At 40.3% G+C, this 17,027-nt stretch overlaps 1 protein-coding gene across 3 annotated transcripts in view; it reads right to left on the bottom strand.

Annotated features, from left to right (window-relative positions):
• Nucleotides 1-3,462: 3,462 nt before the first annotated feature.
• The window catches only part of MTMR12 (myotubularin related protein 12), a 60,913-nt gene continuing 47,348 nt past the window's right edge, over nt 3,463-17,027 (bottom strand). For all 3 annotated transcript variants that reach the window (XM_075932591.1, XM_014570201.3, XM_075932592.1), the window contains exons 11-16: nt 16,811-16,889; nt 13,675-13,745; nt 11,526-11,698; nt 9,255-9,422; nt 8,001-8,162; nt 3,463-6,401 (exon numbers count right to left, since the gene is read on the bottom strand). In XM_075932591.1, coding sequence (XP_075788706.1) covers nt 5,829-6,401; nt 8,001-8,162; nt 9,255-9,422; nt 11,526-11,698; nt 13,675-13,745; nt 16,811-16,889 — 1,226 coding nt within the window. In that variant the 3' untranslated portion in view covers nt 3,463-5,828. The remainder of the gene's footprint in view (nt 6,402-8,000; nt 8,163-9,254; nt 9,423-11,525; nt 11,699-13,674; nt 13,746-16,810; nt 16,890-17,027) is intronic.

The raw sequence follows: 17,027 nt of genomic DNA, 5'->3' as shown, positions 1-17,027 counted from the left end.
GCAGCCACTACAAACTGGCACTCCAGGTCCCGTCACCACCTCCACAGCTCTGGGGCTGGAGCACACAAAATCTGCTAGCTAGGCCCTCCCAGGCTTGGGAATGTGATAAGTGTCTTTTTCCTTCTCAGTTGAAGGCCATGTCAGTAAGGGTTTGTTTGGTTTCTCACTTGTGTGCGGCCCCTCTGATTTTTTTTGGGTCAGCAACCCCCCACCCAAAAAAGTTCTACATCCCTGTTCTAGGACTCATTAATACTCAGTTTGATAGTTTTTGAATGATAAGAACTAGTAAGAAAGACAAACAGTTGTGAACTTTGATAACTGAACATTCCTTCACAGAGCTGTTCCTCCCTGAGTTTATCAGGAGCTAGGGAAGTGGATGGGAGACAACTGTTCTGTAGGAAAAAAAGTTAGAAGCCTGAAAAACCATGGTTTATAGCAGGGGCTTAAATAAATCATTTTTATAATCAGTTAAACATACCTGTATAATTACTGAACTCAACTGATATCCAGCACATCAGCTAAAACAATTGGAGTCTAATTTTTGTCCTGACCTAAAAATAGCACTCAGCTCTGGTCTCCAGCAGGAAGCAACACTCCTGGCCAGTGCAGCTGTTTCCTATCAGTAATGTTTCCTTACTGTAATAGTATGGGGTTTGTTTACTCTTCTTATTCTGCCCAGAAAAGGACAAACTCTCTCCATGGCAGAATGCAGGAATCTACACTGAGATAGCTACCTTATACTAGGTCTTATTTTCCACCCAGCCCAAAGAAAAATTTACAATGTTCTTGGCAGCAACTGTGTATTCATGCAGAAAATATTAAGTGCAACATGGAAAGTATCCAGAGACAGTGTTAGTTTGAGTCACCTGAGAAAATATATAAAAAAAATCAAGTAGACGCCATCATTTTTTTTTATTCAAACTTGGCCACCCCTAATTTCTTATGTGCTTGGATTTTTAATGTGAGTGGGAAAAGTTTAATTCAGGCTTCAGCAGTTTGGTGTTATGTAGAATTAACTGCCTGCAACCAATATTACTAAATCTTCTGATGGTCTCGCTTTTCACACCCTAAATACACTGACCTGCATAGACTGCTGTTCCTGGTTGTGTTCAGGGAACTGTTACAGGAGTAAAAAATGGTCAAAGTTTACTGATCATTATAATTTGCTGAATGGGGAAGAGGGCACTGCTCTGAGTAGGATCTGGTATACCATCATAATTCATAAACTACTACAAGTAGCTAACATGCAGCTCTACTGAGAGCTAAAAGCAGACACTGGAGTCTCAGAATTATAAGGTTTGGGGCACAAAACTGTGGGTCTAAAAATATACAGATAGTTTAAAGCAGGGGTGGTAATGAAAGCCCGGGGTCCAGATGTGGCCCCCAGCTTGCCTACACCTTGATTCTCTCCCACAGCATTGGGAAACCTGCATTGGCACTCCAGCCCCCATCGCTGTCCTCCCATAGGGCTGGAGCACACAAAATCTACTACCCTCGGCTCCCCAGGGCTCTGGTGCGTGAAGGGAATATGAGGAGTGTCTTTCTCCTTCTCAGTTGGGGGCTGTGTCAGCAAGGGTTGGTTTATTTCTCACTTTTTTTGTGAGTCAGAACCCCCTCCCCCCAAAAAAGGGTTCCTCACTCCTAATTTAAAAATATCCACCAACGATTTTTAATTTATAGTGGTGGATTTTTTGGCACCTCATGATGTTTTCCTGCATCATGAAAGATTTTTTTTTTAAAGACTGTGCTTTTTTGCTTAAAGGCTGTGCTTACTATGTTCCAAGTTCGGTTTTCCAGCTTTCTTTGGTGGGCATTTTGAGACTTCCTAATGCATGCGATTTGAAAGGCCTCACACCTGAGAAAGCCTGGTGTCAAATCTTTGAAACTATTTATGTAAGTGTTAAAACAAATGCCAGCATATGCTATGAAGAGGCAGCTTGAGTGTGTGCTGCAGTCTGTAGGTGCCAGAGGAGGTGGCATATCTGCTTTGGTCATTGGTGCTAGGCCCAAGCATGCATCAGTCAGTGCGGAGGAGCCTGATTTACCCTTCAGCTCCAAAGCCTATTGGTGCCACTTCATGATGCGGGATGTGGACAGAACTGGCAAATGGGTGGTGCCTGATATTGTCAGCAACTGTTCTGGTGCCACCGTAGACCAGGGCAGAGATACATGGGCTCTTTTACTCAGAGTTGCAGGTTCCACTGGGTCTCACCGTTGGGGAGACTTCTCCCAGAGGAAGTTCTTTAGACTCACCTCCTGGTCTTTTCTGGCCCTCGCAGTCATGCTTTGGCCATGCTAGCTTCTCTGACACCTTATGCAGGAGGCATGCCTGTCCCAAATGGCCATGAAGTCCCTGCACAAGTCACATTTTTTGAAGCTGGGGGAGCCCAGCATCTTTAAGTAATTGGGGAGACTGGATGAGAAGAAAAGGCTTGGGGGAGGGGAGAGTTAGGGTTAGAGAAGGGGAGAAGAGATGGCTTGGTTAAAAAAACTAGGTGACTAAAAATAGTTAAAGAACTGAATTAATCAAGGTGGTGCACTCAGTTTGTCTTCTGCCAAGGACAGTAGACCTGGAACCAAGGAATTGGCACTGCGTGTGCAGCTAACAAAATAGTACAAGATGGCAACTGTGCATGCACAGCGCAGGAAGGCACTGCTAGGATAAAAAAACCACCAATCACTGGCCCAAGGATGCACTGACAGCCAAGTGGAGCACACAAGGACACTATCTGAAGGAGAATGTTTCCTCTATTCTGCTTTTCACATTGACTCTTCAGATCAATTTAAAAAATGACTTGATCAAAGGCTTCTAGGGTAGGTAAGTCCTAAGCTGAGTTTCTAATTCTCTTTTTAAATGCCTTCAAACCACATTTGTGAATCATAAAGCACCACAACCTAGAAGCTTAATATCTTCCTTTTGTAGAAGGGACATTTTCCCGCTTTTAAGAGATATTCTGATGCTATTTTTATGACACTCATTTTATGACTCCTTATTCCCCAAAAGTTTAAACTGACAGTTCACATACACCAGCAGTCACGACCTCCTTGGAGGTTACAACTGTCCTCCAGGGGGGCTACAGCACCTTGATCTGGGCTGGCCGTCTTGGTGCCCAGACAGGCGGCAGGAGTGAGGGGAGTGGCAGGAGTGGAACAGCAATTAGAGGGGCTACGCTTTTTTTTGGCTCAACGAAAATTTTTCCGGAACCATTTTATTGGGCCCAGGGGTCATGAATGCAAAAAGGTTGCACACCCCTGATGCACACTATAGACAGAGAAGAAATAATAGGCATGAGTATTGTTCTACATTAGCATCATTGTTAGCAAAACATACAAACCTTTAAAAGCATAGTATGTTTATCCACTATAATTATGTGGTGCCAGTACAGAAAACCTTGTCTGTCTAATTAACTGTTTTTTAAATTTCTTGGTGTGTACTCAACACAAAAATATATATTTAAACTATTTCATTTAAAGAGAAGCCAGTACATTTTATTGACAGATTCTCTAAACAGCCAATTTAAGAGAAATAGGAAGATTTTAAAAATACAAATTGTTAAAGCGTCTGTAACTTGCATTCAGTGTAAAAACTTGAGGTATAAAAAGAAAACCAGAAGTCTGTAAAGTTAAGTACTTTCCAATCTCACAGTGCAGAAAATAGAACTCATAACAATGGCATTCATTCTACATTTACAATAGAGAAATGTTCCCATGTTTCATTCTGCACATAAATATCTCCTCTATACAAAGCCATTTGAGAATGTTCTATACAAAGATATTTGACATCAATTTTCCTACATAAATATGTAACTGTCATGACTGAACATATAACAGTTGAATAACCTGACTGTCAAAAGCACAAATTGAATCTTGCATATATAAAAATAAAGTTTCCAATAGCAGTGTTTAAAAATTTAAACTCCAAGTAGTTATAATCTTAGAAGAGAAGATCACTGTTTCCCACAAAATGCTTGGGTTGAACTACTCTGTAGAGGGATTACAACATACATTGAGACACTTGATTTTGAATTACAGTAATTAAAAATCTATTTGTTTTAAAGACATGAGTGCAAGACAGCCAATTCTGGCAAGTGCTAGTTTTAAAGAAGGCTCATACATATTATGAAAGTAAGTGTAGTGCTAGTGTATTTTAAAAATAAAATATTGAGAGCTTAAATTACTTAACAGTCTTCACTATTAAGATGTAAGGCAACCAAGACTTGAGAAGCTTACGTTTGGCATCTAGCTGCATCAATCCATCATCTTTCCCCTGATAAATGTATTTCATTTTATAGCAGATCAATCTTGGTTCATAACAGTTACAGAGAAGCAAGAAAAGACACAGGATCAGCTGTCCATAAGGAATATAATTCAGTGCAAGTTTAAGATTTCTCTTTAGCAACCCAGTTAAACATTCCTGATCACTATGAGCAGACCTATCTTAAATGTAAGATTCCTAACACCTACCATACAGCATTAATTCTTTCATCAAAGCTTTTATTACTTACTTCCATCTTGTGGACTATTTTCTGTATTTAAGGGTGCAAAAGTTACCAGATACACAATATTTCATAAAGAGTAAAAACTTGGATTTTACAAAGTATAATTATCTGCATAAAAACTGAGTACGTACACACACACACACACACACACTAGAGCAAGAGGTTTATGATAGGCATTTCTTACATGGCTTTTATCAGTGAGGTACTGTTATACCAAAGTTCAGCAACCGGATTTTACTATCAGCTTTTGCATGAAGGCCACATACATAATTCATGTATGCCACAAGTTCATAAAAAAGTGGCAACAGATCGTAAATCCAGCTTTACTGTAGGGTATAATTTTGTCCTATTAGCAGAGAAGGTGCAAGTTACAAAAAGCCATGAAAAACAGATGGCATCAAGTTGAGATATGAGCATGAGCGTGCAGTTCCTTCTGGTAAACTCAGTCTTCCAATGTGCCCATTGCCTATATTAGCAGCATACATCTAGGATTTAATATTCCTAGACAGCAGGACTGTATTGCATGATGGGCATGAGGAGTAAGACATGGGATGTGAAGTACCCTTGCAACTGACTGGTCTTTAAGCTAAGCATGCGCCAGGGCTGAAAACAGTCAAAATGCCCACTACAACACAAAGTAAAATTCTGTAGGCCAAGAAGGAATAATTGATCAGAACAGAAGAGGATGGTCAATTTAAAATTTCCACCCATGATGTAATGGATATAGGGAATAATCCCTGCATTTTATAGCATTTATTTTCTCAGCTTCAAAGAGTGAAGGATTATACTTGTTTGTATCTAAGTATTTACATTTTTCCACCTCTCCCCAGTTCACCACTTATGGAGAAAGATTACACAAAGATAGTTCAACTTACAACTTCATTGGAAGTAGTAGCCATCTTAATGGTTATGCAGAGAGGTTCATATCAAGGACATAAGTTAGAGAGAAAAATCTTAATTCCTTATGACTGAATAGCCATTTTATATTTCATTTTTTCTTTGACATTCTACAGTAGAGACATTTCACAACAAAGCAATGTCTCTCTTCAACCCTTATATCTGTCTGCAGTAAACATTGCTAGACTAAGCAAGGAACCATATCAATGTTTTCCCCACAGACAATATAAAAACATTAATTGTGATAGCTAATGATGCCTGCACTAAAGAGCTGGGTTAAGATTTTAGCCTATTGGCTGAAGCCAAAGGCAGACACTTCAAAGGAAGAACTCCATCGTTAGGACACAGCATAACATTTAAACCTGAAGTTTAACATGTACAACTCGCACTGAAATTTGTGCCAATACTTTCATTTCTGCCATCTGAGTCATGTCAAATCACTTCACCTAAATCAACAAATTCGTCATCTCTCTTGGCCAAGTCTTCCTCATCTTCCAAGTCTTTCCAGGTGCTGGTGGGCAGAACTGGCTTGAGAGAATTCCTCTGAAGCATAGCAAATGGAAACAAAGATGACAAACGAGCAGAATTTCTCAGCATTGGAAGAACTTCTCTGCCTTGGAAGACTGTTTGACTATGTTTTTCATCCATTTTCTTCTGTAAACGCTGCACTTCCTCCATCACGTCCAAGACTTTAGTTGTAGTGGCAACTATACCACCACCTACCAGCTGTGCTTCAGGAATCCATCGTAAATATCGCTGTGCCCAAACTTTGATTCCTGGCCCTTCAATGTGAGGCAGCAGAAGACCATGGAAGTCAACAGGTTTACAGTGCCAGCTATCATAGAACTCTGTAGAGTTATTATGAAGCTCATCTGAAGAATTTATCAGTTTGCTAATTCTTTTGCCCAGAATGTTTTTAATAAAGTTATCAGTTTCCTCCCTAAAAAATCCTCTTTTTGGAGAAGATTTTGTTTGTGTCAGTGGCAAAGAAAGCTGTCGTTGATGCTTTAAAAAAAAAAAAAAAAAACAAGAACGCATTAAAGTAAACTCAATATCACTGGGTATGAAGTCTTTCAGTAAAATATGAGAGAGATTTTTCAAAGCACTTCTAGGGAGCTATATAGGGGCTTAAAAAGGTGATAAAAATTCTAGTAAAGCATTGATTTCAAGCAGCCTGTGCACACTAAAGAAAATTTATATTTTCACACGTTCAGTCTCCAAATTGCAAGCTTCTCAGGATTATTCTGTAGCTGTCCAGCTGCATACCACAGTAACTTAAGCAGTTATCCCTGGTCTACACTAGGGGTAAGTTTGAATTAAGATATGCAACTTCGGCTATGTTAATTGCATAGCTTAAGTCAAAGTATCTTAACTTAATTTTGGCGCCGTCCACTCTGTGGGAAGTTGAAGGGAGCACACTCTCCTTCTGACTTCCCTTACTCCTCATAGAAGCAGGACTACTGGCATCAAAAGGAGTACCCTCTCTGTTCAAATTTAGCATGTCTTCACTAGATCTTCCAGGGTTCAAATTAGTGGATCAACTGTGGCTGCTTCGATCTTATCTGTAGTGTAAACGTGGCCTCAGTATTCTTAGTACACAACAGAATATTTAGCCCCAGCCCTAAGAAATGAATGAGGCAGAATTCCTCGTTAGACACCAAACAATGCCGTAATAAAAACCAAGGATATTTTACATGAATTTTTACTACCTTATAATATTTAAAAAGTGCCCATCCATTAAAATGGGTACCTGTGACAATCTCAGCAGACCCATTAGTTACCAGATCCAATTCAGGTTAAAATAATCTAGCAGATTTATAATTAGCTATGCATTTAGATTAAATGGTTTGCTGTGGCTTATGGAACAAGTCTAGTAAAGTATCTATTACATTAATTAGCAATAACTGATTTGGTACTACAATAGGCAATATATTGAAATTATCACTATTCCTATCCTTCTGCCAATGAATAATTCATGTGTAGCAGCGCAGGTTAGGTCTGTGTTTCTTCAGTTGTTTTACAGCTGTAGAAAGCAGATCAAGTAGAAATGCTTCTTTCTAGTGCAAGAAGGTCTCAGAATCCTTGGGTTTCTAATGTGGGCTTTTAAATCTTAAGTTGAGTTTCTAATTCTCTTTTTAAATGCCTTCAAACCACATTTGTAAATAATAAAGCACCACAACTAGAAGCCTAATATCTTCCTTTTGTAGAAGGGACATTTTCCCGCTTTTAAGAGATATTCTGATGCTATTTTTATGTCACTCATTTTATGACTCCTTATTCCCCAAAAGTTTAAACTGACAGTTCACATACACCAGCAGTCAGTTGCAACCTCCAAGGAAGTCGCGACTGTCTTCCAGGGGGGCTACAGCACCTTGATCTGGGCTGGCCGTCTTAGTGCCCAGACATGTGGCAGGAGTGAGGGGAGTGGCAGGAGTGGAACAGCAATTAGAGGGGCTACGCTTTTTTTTGGCTCAACGAAAATTTTTCCGGAACCAGAATGTGTTTTGGTTCCTAGTTTGAAATATTTGCCTTAAGTATAAACGACTAGCACAAAAAAGGAAAATGTATTCTGGGTTTTGGACCAAAGTTGATCAAACTTCTTACTTTGAATCGTGTAGTTTTCCGCTGACTTCGGTCCAGTTTTTGCTTCTCTGCATAAAGAGGGTTGTTCAGCAAAACCTGTGCTTTGGGTTCAAACTGCACAGACCAATCCCAAACTGTAAGAAACCTGAAATGGCTGCTTTGTGCATTGTAGCTTTCCCCAGACTGCCAAAACAGAGCAAATAGTTAGCGGCAGCCAAGAACAAAATTCCACAAGACTCTAAAGGTGAAATTGGAATCTTTGACAAAATCCTATAAACTCCACAGCTAGCTGGACACAAATTCTGCAGTAAGATCCCCAGACTCTGCAGTACACTCAAAATAAAAATAATAAAGCCACCCAGATATTTTAAATAGAGGAATTAATGTAGTCTATATCATAACATCAATTTATTTTGGTATTAACCGTTTTATTTTATACAGTCTCCCTTTTGGTCTTTCAAAGGCAGTTTCCTGGAGTGAAAATACCTCATTGCATCATTAAGGTTGTCGAGAGAAATTGGAGGTTTTAAAACCAAATAGGAGACTGATAGTCCTTGTGGCAGGATTGTGAGATAAGCACATTAAGGTTATTCTTCTAAAATGATCAGCACTAAAATAGTTAATGTTGCCAATTGAATTATATTTTAATTACCACAGTTAATATCCCAGACAGATGAACAGGGTACTGCATATGAGCTATTTTTTCAGGCTGTAGACTTTGGAAAAATGACAATGCAGTGATTCACAATTGGTTCATGTTTTCAAGGTTCTCTTCCTTCAAGGCAGCTACATAAAAAGGTATAAATGAAGTGTGGATTTGGAAGCACAATTCTACAGCATGTGAACTGTGGGGCCATGAATACAGAAGACCCAGTGCACAGCTGTAACTGTGCTAGCCACCTTAAGAAGTTTTAATGATTCAAAGTCTTATATTCTCATAAATAAATCCCTATTTTGATAGAATAGTAGCAAAAACAGATCTACAACACTGTTTGAAGTATTATGAATATTTATCTTAACAGCCCTGCTCAGGTATCTGACTTTCAGTCTGAAGACACAAAAAGATGAAATGACTTCCCTAAAGCAATGGTAAATCAGGATCAGAACTCAGCGCATCCAGACTCCCCACCCTGTGCTCCATCCATCTACATCACCCTCATTTTTTTCCTTGGAACATAATTTAATAGCTAGTCCTCATGCCAATGTAGATTAAGTATTATCTATACCATCAGCAAAAGGAATCTCCAACACCAATTCCATAAATCACACCCTTACCATATTAGTGTCCTTTTGATGCTGTGAATTGAAGAAGAAGGTGCTAAAAATAGGTATATATAAACTGTCTGATAAAACAGTTAAGTAGGTCTCTGTGAACTCAAATGCTGGAGGATACTGTTGTACCAATTGCCAAACACAATCTAAGAAGAGCAGAAAAACAGGAGCCTACATAAAAAGAAATATTAAAATCAGTTTCAGAAACGACACCACCCATTGTCCTACCATGCAGATGGCACTCCTAAATTATGTGAATTGCTCCAAATATAATGCATCTAAAACCAGTCATCTGGATTGACAGTGAACTGCATTGAACTGTTTTTACAAACCAGTTTTGTCTAAGACACAGCACAGTTTGCTCTTCATTGATCCATGTGACAATTTAAAATTATGTCATGCTAACTCCTAATCTAGAGAGATTAAAAATTTGCCTTCTTGCAGTAGTCATGAAACTTCTGATGAAAACTACAGATCTGCCAAAACCAAATGGATTAGCAGTGAAAGCTGGAGATTAGTTTGGATCAAGAGTCATTGGGAGTTATGCCAAAAAATTTCAAAAGCTATAAATTCCCTCCTCTTGATAAAACTATACAATGAACTTATTCCTAGAATTCAAGGCTACATAAAGAAACTAAATAGGGTAATTGCCACTGGGTGGATTTAACCTGGGACCTCTAAAGCCTAATGTAGGAGCCTCTACAGCTTGAACTATAAAGCCAGCTGGCTCTCAACTTCAGCTATAGAGCTCACTTGCTCTCCTCTCTCCATGTAAGTGGTCTAAGTGCCACTATATGGGACAGTGAACCACACTAGGTATCAAGTATCAGAGGGGTAGCCGTGTTCGTCGCTTTTGCAGATTCAGACTAGGAGTCCTGTGGCACCTTATAGACTAACTGAAGTGTAGGAGCATAAGCTTTCGTGGGCAAAGACCCACTTCGTCAGATGCATCTGACGAAGTGGGTCTTTGCCCACGAAAGCTTATGCTCCTACACTTCAGTTAGTCTATAAGGTGCCACAGGACTCCTCGTCACCCACACTAGGTATGTGGGTTACAGTAGCAAGTTCAGAGATTTAATTAAATCCATGTTAAAGGTCAATATTGTATTGAATTCTGAACTGTACATATTTCAACTCATTTTCCTGCTTGATTAGCAAAATCTATGCTTCTCCTTGCTAGTATTTCAGAAAGACAACTTCAGGGTGTATCTTCTTCCAAAACAGGAATTCCTTTCCAAAGAGTACAGACATGCATTCTTATGGCTGAATCTTCAACCCTGGAGCATGCAAGCTTATGAATGATGCAATGCTTAACCAAAATGTTTAAGATATGTATTGTAACCTACTTAATAGCAACGTTCCAAGGTAACATGTTAAAGGTATTTTTTTAAAACAAACTATTTTCCAATGGAATGAAAAACAGACAAATGAAGTATCTACAATGAATGAGACAAAATTTATAATTAAGGTCTAGGTTGACCCTTCCAAACCTGGGACGCTCTGGTCTGGCAACATCCCAGTGTCAGCAGGGCCAGGTGATGGCCAGGGCGCTCCAGCCCGGGACCCCCAGTGTTAACAGGGCCACAGAGCCAGGGAGTTCGACCCCCAGCTGGGGAGCCTGTGGCTGCAAGCAGAGCTGCCTGCAACTGGATGTCTCCGGCCAGGAACCCCGGGCAGCCTCTGCCAAGGAGCCCCAAGCTGAAGTGGGGCTGCAGAGGCAGGCGGCTCTGGCTAGGGAACCCACAGAATTCCCAGTGGCAGCAGGGCAGGGCAGTAATGGGAGTGTCTGGACAGCAGCAGCAGCAGCAGCAGCAGCAGCTAGGAACCCCTCCCCCTTTTCTCCCACCCATCAGCAGTAGGCCCAGTGGCTGGATGGCCTCAGATGGGAACCCTGGGGAACACCTTGTGGCAGCAGGACTGACAGCAGCCAAGTATTTCCCACCAGGAAGCCTGGGAGGCCCTTGGGCAATGGGAGGACAGAAAGGTGGGGAGTCATGCCAGGCCAGTTTTAGTGGGGCCAGTGACAGGACAAGGGAGCACCAGGGAGAGGAGCCTGGGAGCTGGGCAGCCAGCACAGGAGCACTGACCTCCTCTGGTCCAGCAAACTCCCTGATCCAGGACAGCTCAGGTCTAGAGGGTGCCAGACCAGGGAGGTCCAACCTATATCTTCAAAGCAGACATTTTCAGCCCAAATGCCCATCAACCACAGTGTACAAGCTTTGTGAAGCTGTATTTAAAACAAAAACAAAACCCACCAAGATTCAAGAAACATACCTCCTCTTTGTCATTTTGCCGTAAATGGTTGCAGCGATCCAAAAAACAATGTCCTCCCATTACCCACTCCTTCTGAATAAGGCTCTGAAAGCCAAACTTTGTTCTGTAGTGTGAATCCATCATCACCTGAACTAGACTGGAGATCACACAGCACAGATCAGAGGCATACTCCTCTAGAAAGTAATAGTGAAAGGATAAAAACGTCACATTGGTAATGCACATTGCTCCCCTTTCCATCTAAATGTATTTCACATTGTTTGGTGTGGCTGATGCTTATGGAAATATAAATTGACAAACAGATTTGCTAGGATTAGTGTAGACTTGGATGCCTATGTAAAGACTTCCTATAGGTGCTAGACACCTACTGTACTAGTACTGTCTTTACAGAATAAGTTAATAGATAAAATCGCAGGAAGTACTATTCTGCTCTGTGGTCTTAGTTCATGGTCATCTACACATCTAAAAAGTCTTCTTATATGTATCAATTCTGGCTTCTGATGCTCTCCCGCAAGGAAATAAGACACTAAAACACTAGACTGTTGAGGGCATCTCCCAAGTAGTTACTCTGCTTTGTCCTCACATGCTTTAACCCACACCCAATCCAATTTCATGATGTAAAAAGAAAACAGAGCTGGTAATGATGGAGGGCTGGATGAGATGACAGATGGCAAAAGGGAACAACTAAAGCGAGGAGACATGGAAGGAAAAGAGAAAGTCATGGAACAAGGAGTATACCAAATTGTGCCTTATTCCTTTTAAATTATTATAGTCCTTTCTTTCCCACAGAGTCTTGTCTACTAGATTGCAGACTTTTTATAGGGAACCCTTGTGTATGCAGACCAAGAATGTTAATGGACTAGTCGACTAATTGATTCCCCTGTCTTGCTGCCTCTATCAGACTAACTGATTCCCCTGTCTTGCTGTGTGGTTCTGGCACTTTGAAATGCGGTGGTGGTGTTTCAAAGGGGGCAGTGCCACACAGCTGATCTCAGGCTCCAGATGGCTTTTCAAAGTGACTGAGTGTCCCGCTGACCCCGGGCTCCACAAGGGCACTTCTGCTTTGAAATGTACAAGAGCCCCCACTGGGGACTCTTGTACATTTCAAAGCTGGCACTTGTGTGCAGCCCAGAGTCAGAGGAACTTATCGCTAGCCCTGGGCTGCATGCGGAGTTCCACATTCCTCCTGCGAAATGTACAAGAGCTTCACCAGGAACTCTTGTACTTTTCAAAGGAGGAAAGCGAAAGTGTCTATCGACTAGCTGATGGAAATTCCATCAACTACTCAACTAATAAATTAATTGTTAGCTAACATCTCTAATGCAAACATGCAGCATCATTGCTACTCAATATATTCTATGCTTCAAACCACTGTACTCTAATACCCACTCCCCATTATTTAACAAAATTATTGCCTTAGGTTAATTTCCTCGAATTGTGGGTCAACTTTTTCAGTACCATAAATGGAGACTGGGAGCTCTGTCTTGTATTGAAAATATTAAACTATCTGGAAAAAGTCTACTTCGCAATTAAATATGCATATATGTGGCTTAACCTTTAGATTGTAGGCCGGTACAGTTAGTGCTTGATCCTGTGACTATTAAGTGTGCATGTAAATCAATCAACTTCTCAAAATGACCATGTATCAAATAAATGTACTGGGTCCTTCTTGAGTAAGCTGAATTAAGCCATTTTCCCGTGCATAATATTCACAATGACAATCATAAGCCACATTATTTGAGCAAACTCTGGTACAGACACACAAAGAATAGATGCAACTCTCCAATAGTTTTTTATTTAACAGTTTGTATAACGATATTAGGGGGTTAATAATCTGAACTGGTTAGGCCAAAAGCATGAATAAAAAAATCTTGACTCTCATATAACAGTCTTTTAATATTTCATCTCTACTCCCTTCCAGTGATTCCATCATGGGCTGAGACTAAGCATGTCAAATTTCAAATACAGGAAACACTAGTTGAAGTACAGGTGGAAGTTTGTATGTGAAGTGCCACAATATTAAATATAACAAGTTTATTAATTTTCAACTGTTTACCATTATTTCCCTTTCAATACATTTCTCAAAGTGGTAAGCTGATGGGAATGAATAAGAATTAACTGATATGATCATATCTTAATGAAAGATTCTTACCTACAAGGAGAACGTTTGTGTTCTGTCCTTCTAGATACTCAACAACCTCTATTGCTTTTTTCAGACATCGCCTAATATGGTATAGAGCAATAAGACAAAATTAAAATACTTACATGTGGTTTTCAATTAATTAAGTTTAAGCAGCATTATGATGATTCATGTACTTTCAGTCATCTGTTAGATTAGTTTCCCATGAAAAACTACCATGCCAGTCAAAAGCAAGTCTGGGTAGAGGAGATTTATGAAGTTTGTGATTTGGATAGTAACCAAATACAATTCATGTTTTAAAAACTTAATCTTTGGTTACAGAAATTTGTGTATTCTCATTTTATAAAAGTTTTTATTTCCAATGTGCATTTTTTTAAAGATCAGTTTTATATTTCCAATTTATAACAAAGATATGAACGAGGTTTCAGCAAAAACAACAAGGAGACCGGTGGCACTTAGCAGCTAACCATTTTATTAGGGCATAAGGTTTTGTGAGTAGCAACTCACCTCATGCAGCTAACAGTGACTTGTAACTCATGAAAGCTTATGCCCTAATAAAATTAGTCTTTAGGATGCTACCGGACTCCTTGTTTTATAATGTCAACATTCATAACACATCAATCTCACTCCATCAAGAAGAGTCTATTTTATTCTGGCCTTTTTCCAACTGCATGTTATAAAAAATTACTACTGTATAGAGTTCAGATACTCCACACGTGTTATACTGAAAGGAAAATAGGAATACTTGACAAATTTGAAAAGTAGGCAAGTATTTTCTATAAGTGTTTGGGGATGATGATTAAACAAAGCCTCTCAAAATGCAAATAAAAACCAAACATTTTCACATTAGAGGAAATATTTTCTCCCTAGGAAGAAAAGTGAGATTAAAAAAACCCCAGAAAATTAATACAAAAAATTCTGAAGTTTTGGGTAAGTTTGAACCATCTTGAAAGTCAGCAACTCATTTGCACACAGAGGAGAAATTCTTGCACATGAGCCAACATAACAGCGTTTTCATCTTTTTTGTCAGACTGTTTAATTCAGAAGTTTGGACCCCAGAACAAAGAGTACTTGCTGAAGTGCCAAGAATCTGCAGAACAAACAAGGCCAAGTCTGAATGTTAGGGAGAATGTGAATATGGGTAGAATATGGGTAGGGCACTTCATCCAATTGTGTTTATCACTAGAAGAGAGTCACACATTAAATTATGCAGGTAAAAAAAAACCCTTATGTAGCTCATATGCAGATAGGAGAAATGTAATCCAAAAAAGGACAGAAGAATGCAAACATGTCATTCTACCTCTCTGGTCAAGATGTGAGTGTGGGAGCAGAAACAGTATTTTAGTGTCCTTAGAGATAATGTCACCAACCAATCTGGTTATTTCCAAAGTTTCTGGTCAGTCTCCAATAAAAAAAAAGTGTGGTATAGCTAATATTACTTCTCAAACGTTACACATGGGAATTCTATAACAGATGGATATTACAGAGGATATTTCAGATCAGGACAGGTTTTCCATATTCCAGAGTTGAGGATCAGAGGTGTTTAGAAACCCAAGAATTTGGGTATTTCAAGTTCTTACTGGTTTTCCTAGTCTTTCAGACCTTCCTTTCAATACAAAATTGCTTTTAAAGTTATAAATATTTCCAGTTTACATGCTTGGCAAGTAGCTGTCTTTGCATTCTAACCTCTGTTGCCACAATTCAGCTGCTGCTCATCACTAGCAACTCAAAATAAGTTAAATTTTCTGAGATTCCATTTGGCCGCCTACTGAAGCGCCTAGCTTCACATGCATTAGAATTTTTTAAAGCCCTTGTTTACATAAAAAGTTCACAAACAATTAACAGTTCTAGTCATGTGACTGGCTATTAGTAGTGCAGATGACCACACTTTCAGTTGTGTTTTCTTTGCAACAGGTATTGCTACATCACTGGAATTCAGCAACCACTGTAGTCTGCACTATGGCTCTCACTAATGTATATGAATTAACATGAGCACAAGTGCCACCTGTACACATAGTCCACAGTACCACACATTTCTTTTTCAAATTCACCATCTATGGGGTATGATGGTATACATTCTATTGTAATCCAGAAGACTGAGGTTTCAAGTCTGTCTGGCTAAGTTTTTGTTTATTCTTTCATTTTTTGTTAGGTTTGTGCAGCAAGTGATGTGAAATTTCCTTCCCACAATGAGAAAGTTTGTGACCACAGTTTGGGAGGTTTTTGTCCTCTCAACAACTGTTTTACAGTGCATCTAGTCTGGCTTCCAAATGTAAATGTTCTATTGGTATCTGATCATAGATTAAACAATGCACATTTTGATCCTATCTAGATTTTATACATCTCAGACTCCGGAAACACAGCAGTGTTAAAGATCCCATGAAATTCACTTCATATAAAAAAAATCATTTATTAAAACTAGCTTTCTAATAACCATGTGTGACCGGGTGAGGAAACCCCGCATGGCAGCGAACCGGTCCGGGGAGGCAACTGGTTGACCTCCCCCCTCCAGTGGAGGAAGCAGCAGAGGCAGTGGCCGGAACATGCAGTGCAGATGGCAGGGTGACGGACGCTAGCACAGGTGCCTGGAACAAGCCCCAGGAACGGCGCAAGCGCAGCAAGAGGCAGGTAGGAAAAAACCTGCGGGGGCAGGGAAGGAGCGCCCAGACGGGAGAGCACTAGCGCAAGGACTGCAAGAGGGAACCTGGAGAACGCCGGCACAGGCGCACGGGAGGACTGTGAAGTAGGGGGCGGAGCCGACATGTCAGGCACCAGCACAGGCGGCCTACAAAAGAGGGTGGACCGCCCTGACCAGGGGAGGAATGGAGGGCCCAGAGCAGGAGCAAAGAGAGGCTCGCCTGTGGACTGATGAATTGAGGCATTGTGCCTCATCAGCCAGGTGGGGGAGAGTGAACATCCCCCACCTTAGGGTCCTGGGCTCAGGGCCCCCCCTCCCATCCTACTCTGGGATGAGCGTACGGACCATAAACCTTCCAAATTCCTTGATTGGAAAGGACGGGTTAGGTATTCTGGGGAATAAGGGAAGGGGGACCAGAAAATTGGCAGGGGTCACCCCTTCACACCATAGCTGAGTAGTCACCACAGATTCATTTAAAGACTGGACCCGAAGAACTCATATTAAACAGACCTAACGATTTCCAGCCAGTTTGTGCTCTCCAGTAATGAAAACCACTTTACATCAGTATCCCAGAAGTCTGTTCGGTTATCTGTAAAAATAGAAAGTTAGATGAGTGCATACAGCTAGCTAGTTATCAGTGGTCTGTCATATAAAACACAACTTCAACAAGGGTGGACGAGGTACCCAACAGATTAAATTTTCTTTTAAGATTATGAAGACTAAATCT

The sequence above is a fragment of the Pelodiscus sinensis genome, chromosome 6 (assembly GCF_049634645.1).
Source record: "Pelodiscus sinensis isolate JC-2024 chromosome 6, ASM4963464v1, whole genome shotgun sequence".
Taxonomy (NCBI): domain Eukaryota; kingdom Metazoa; phylum Chordata; order Testudines; family Trionychidae; genus Pelodiscus; species Pelodiscus sinensis.
This window is presented reverse-complemented; position numbering and strand designations above follow the sequence as displayed.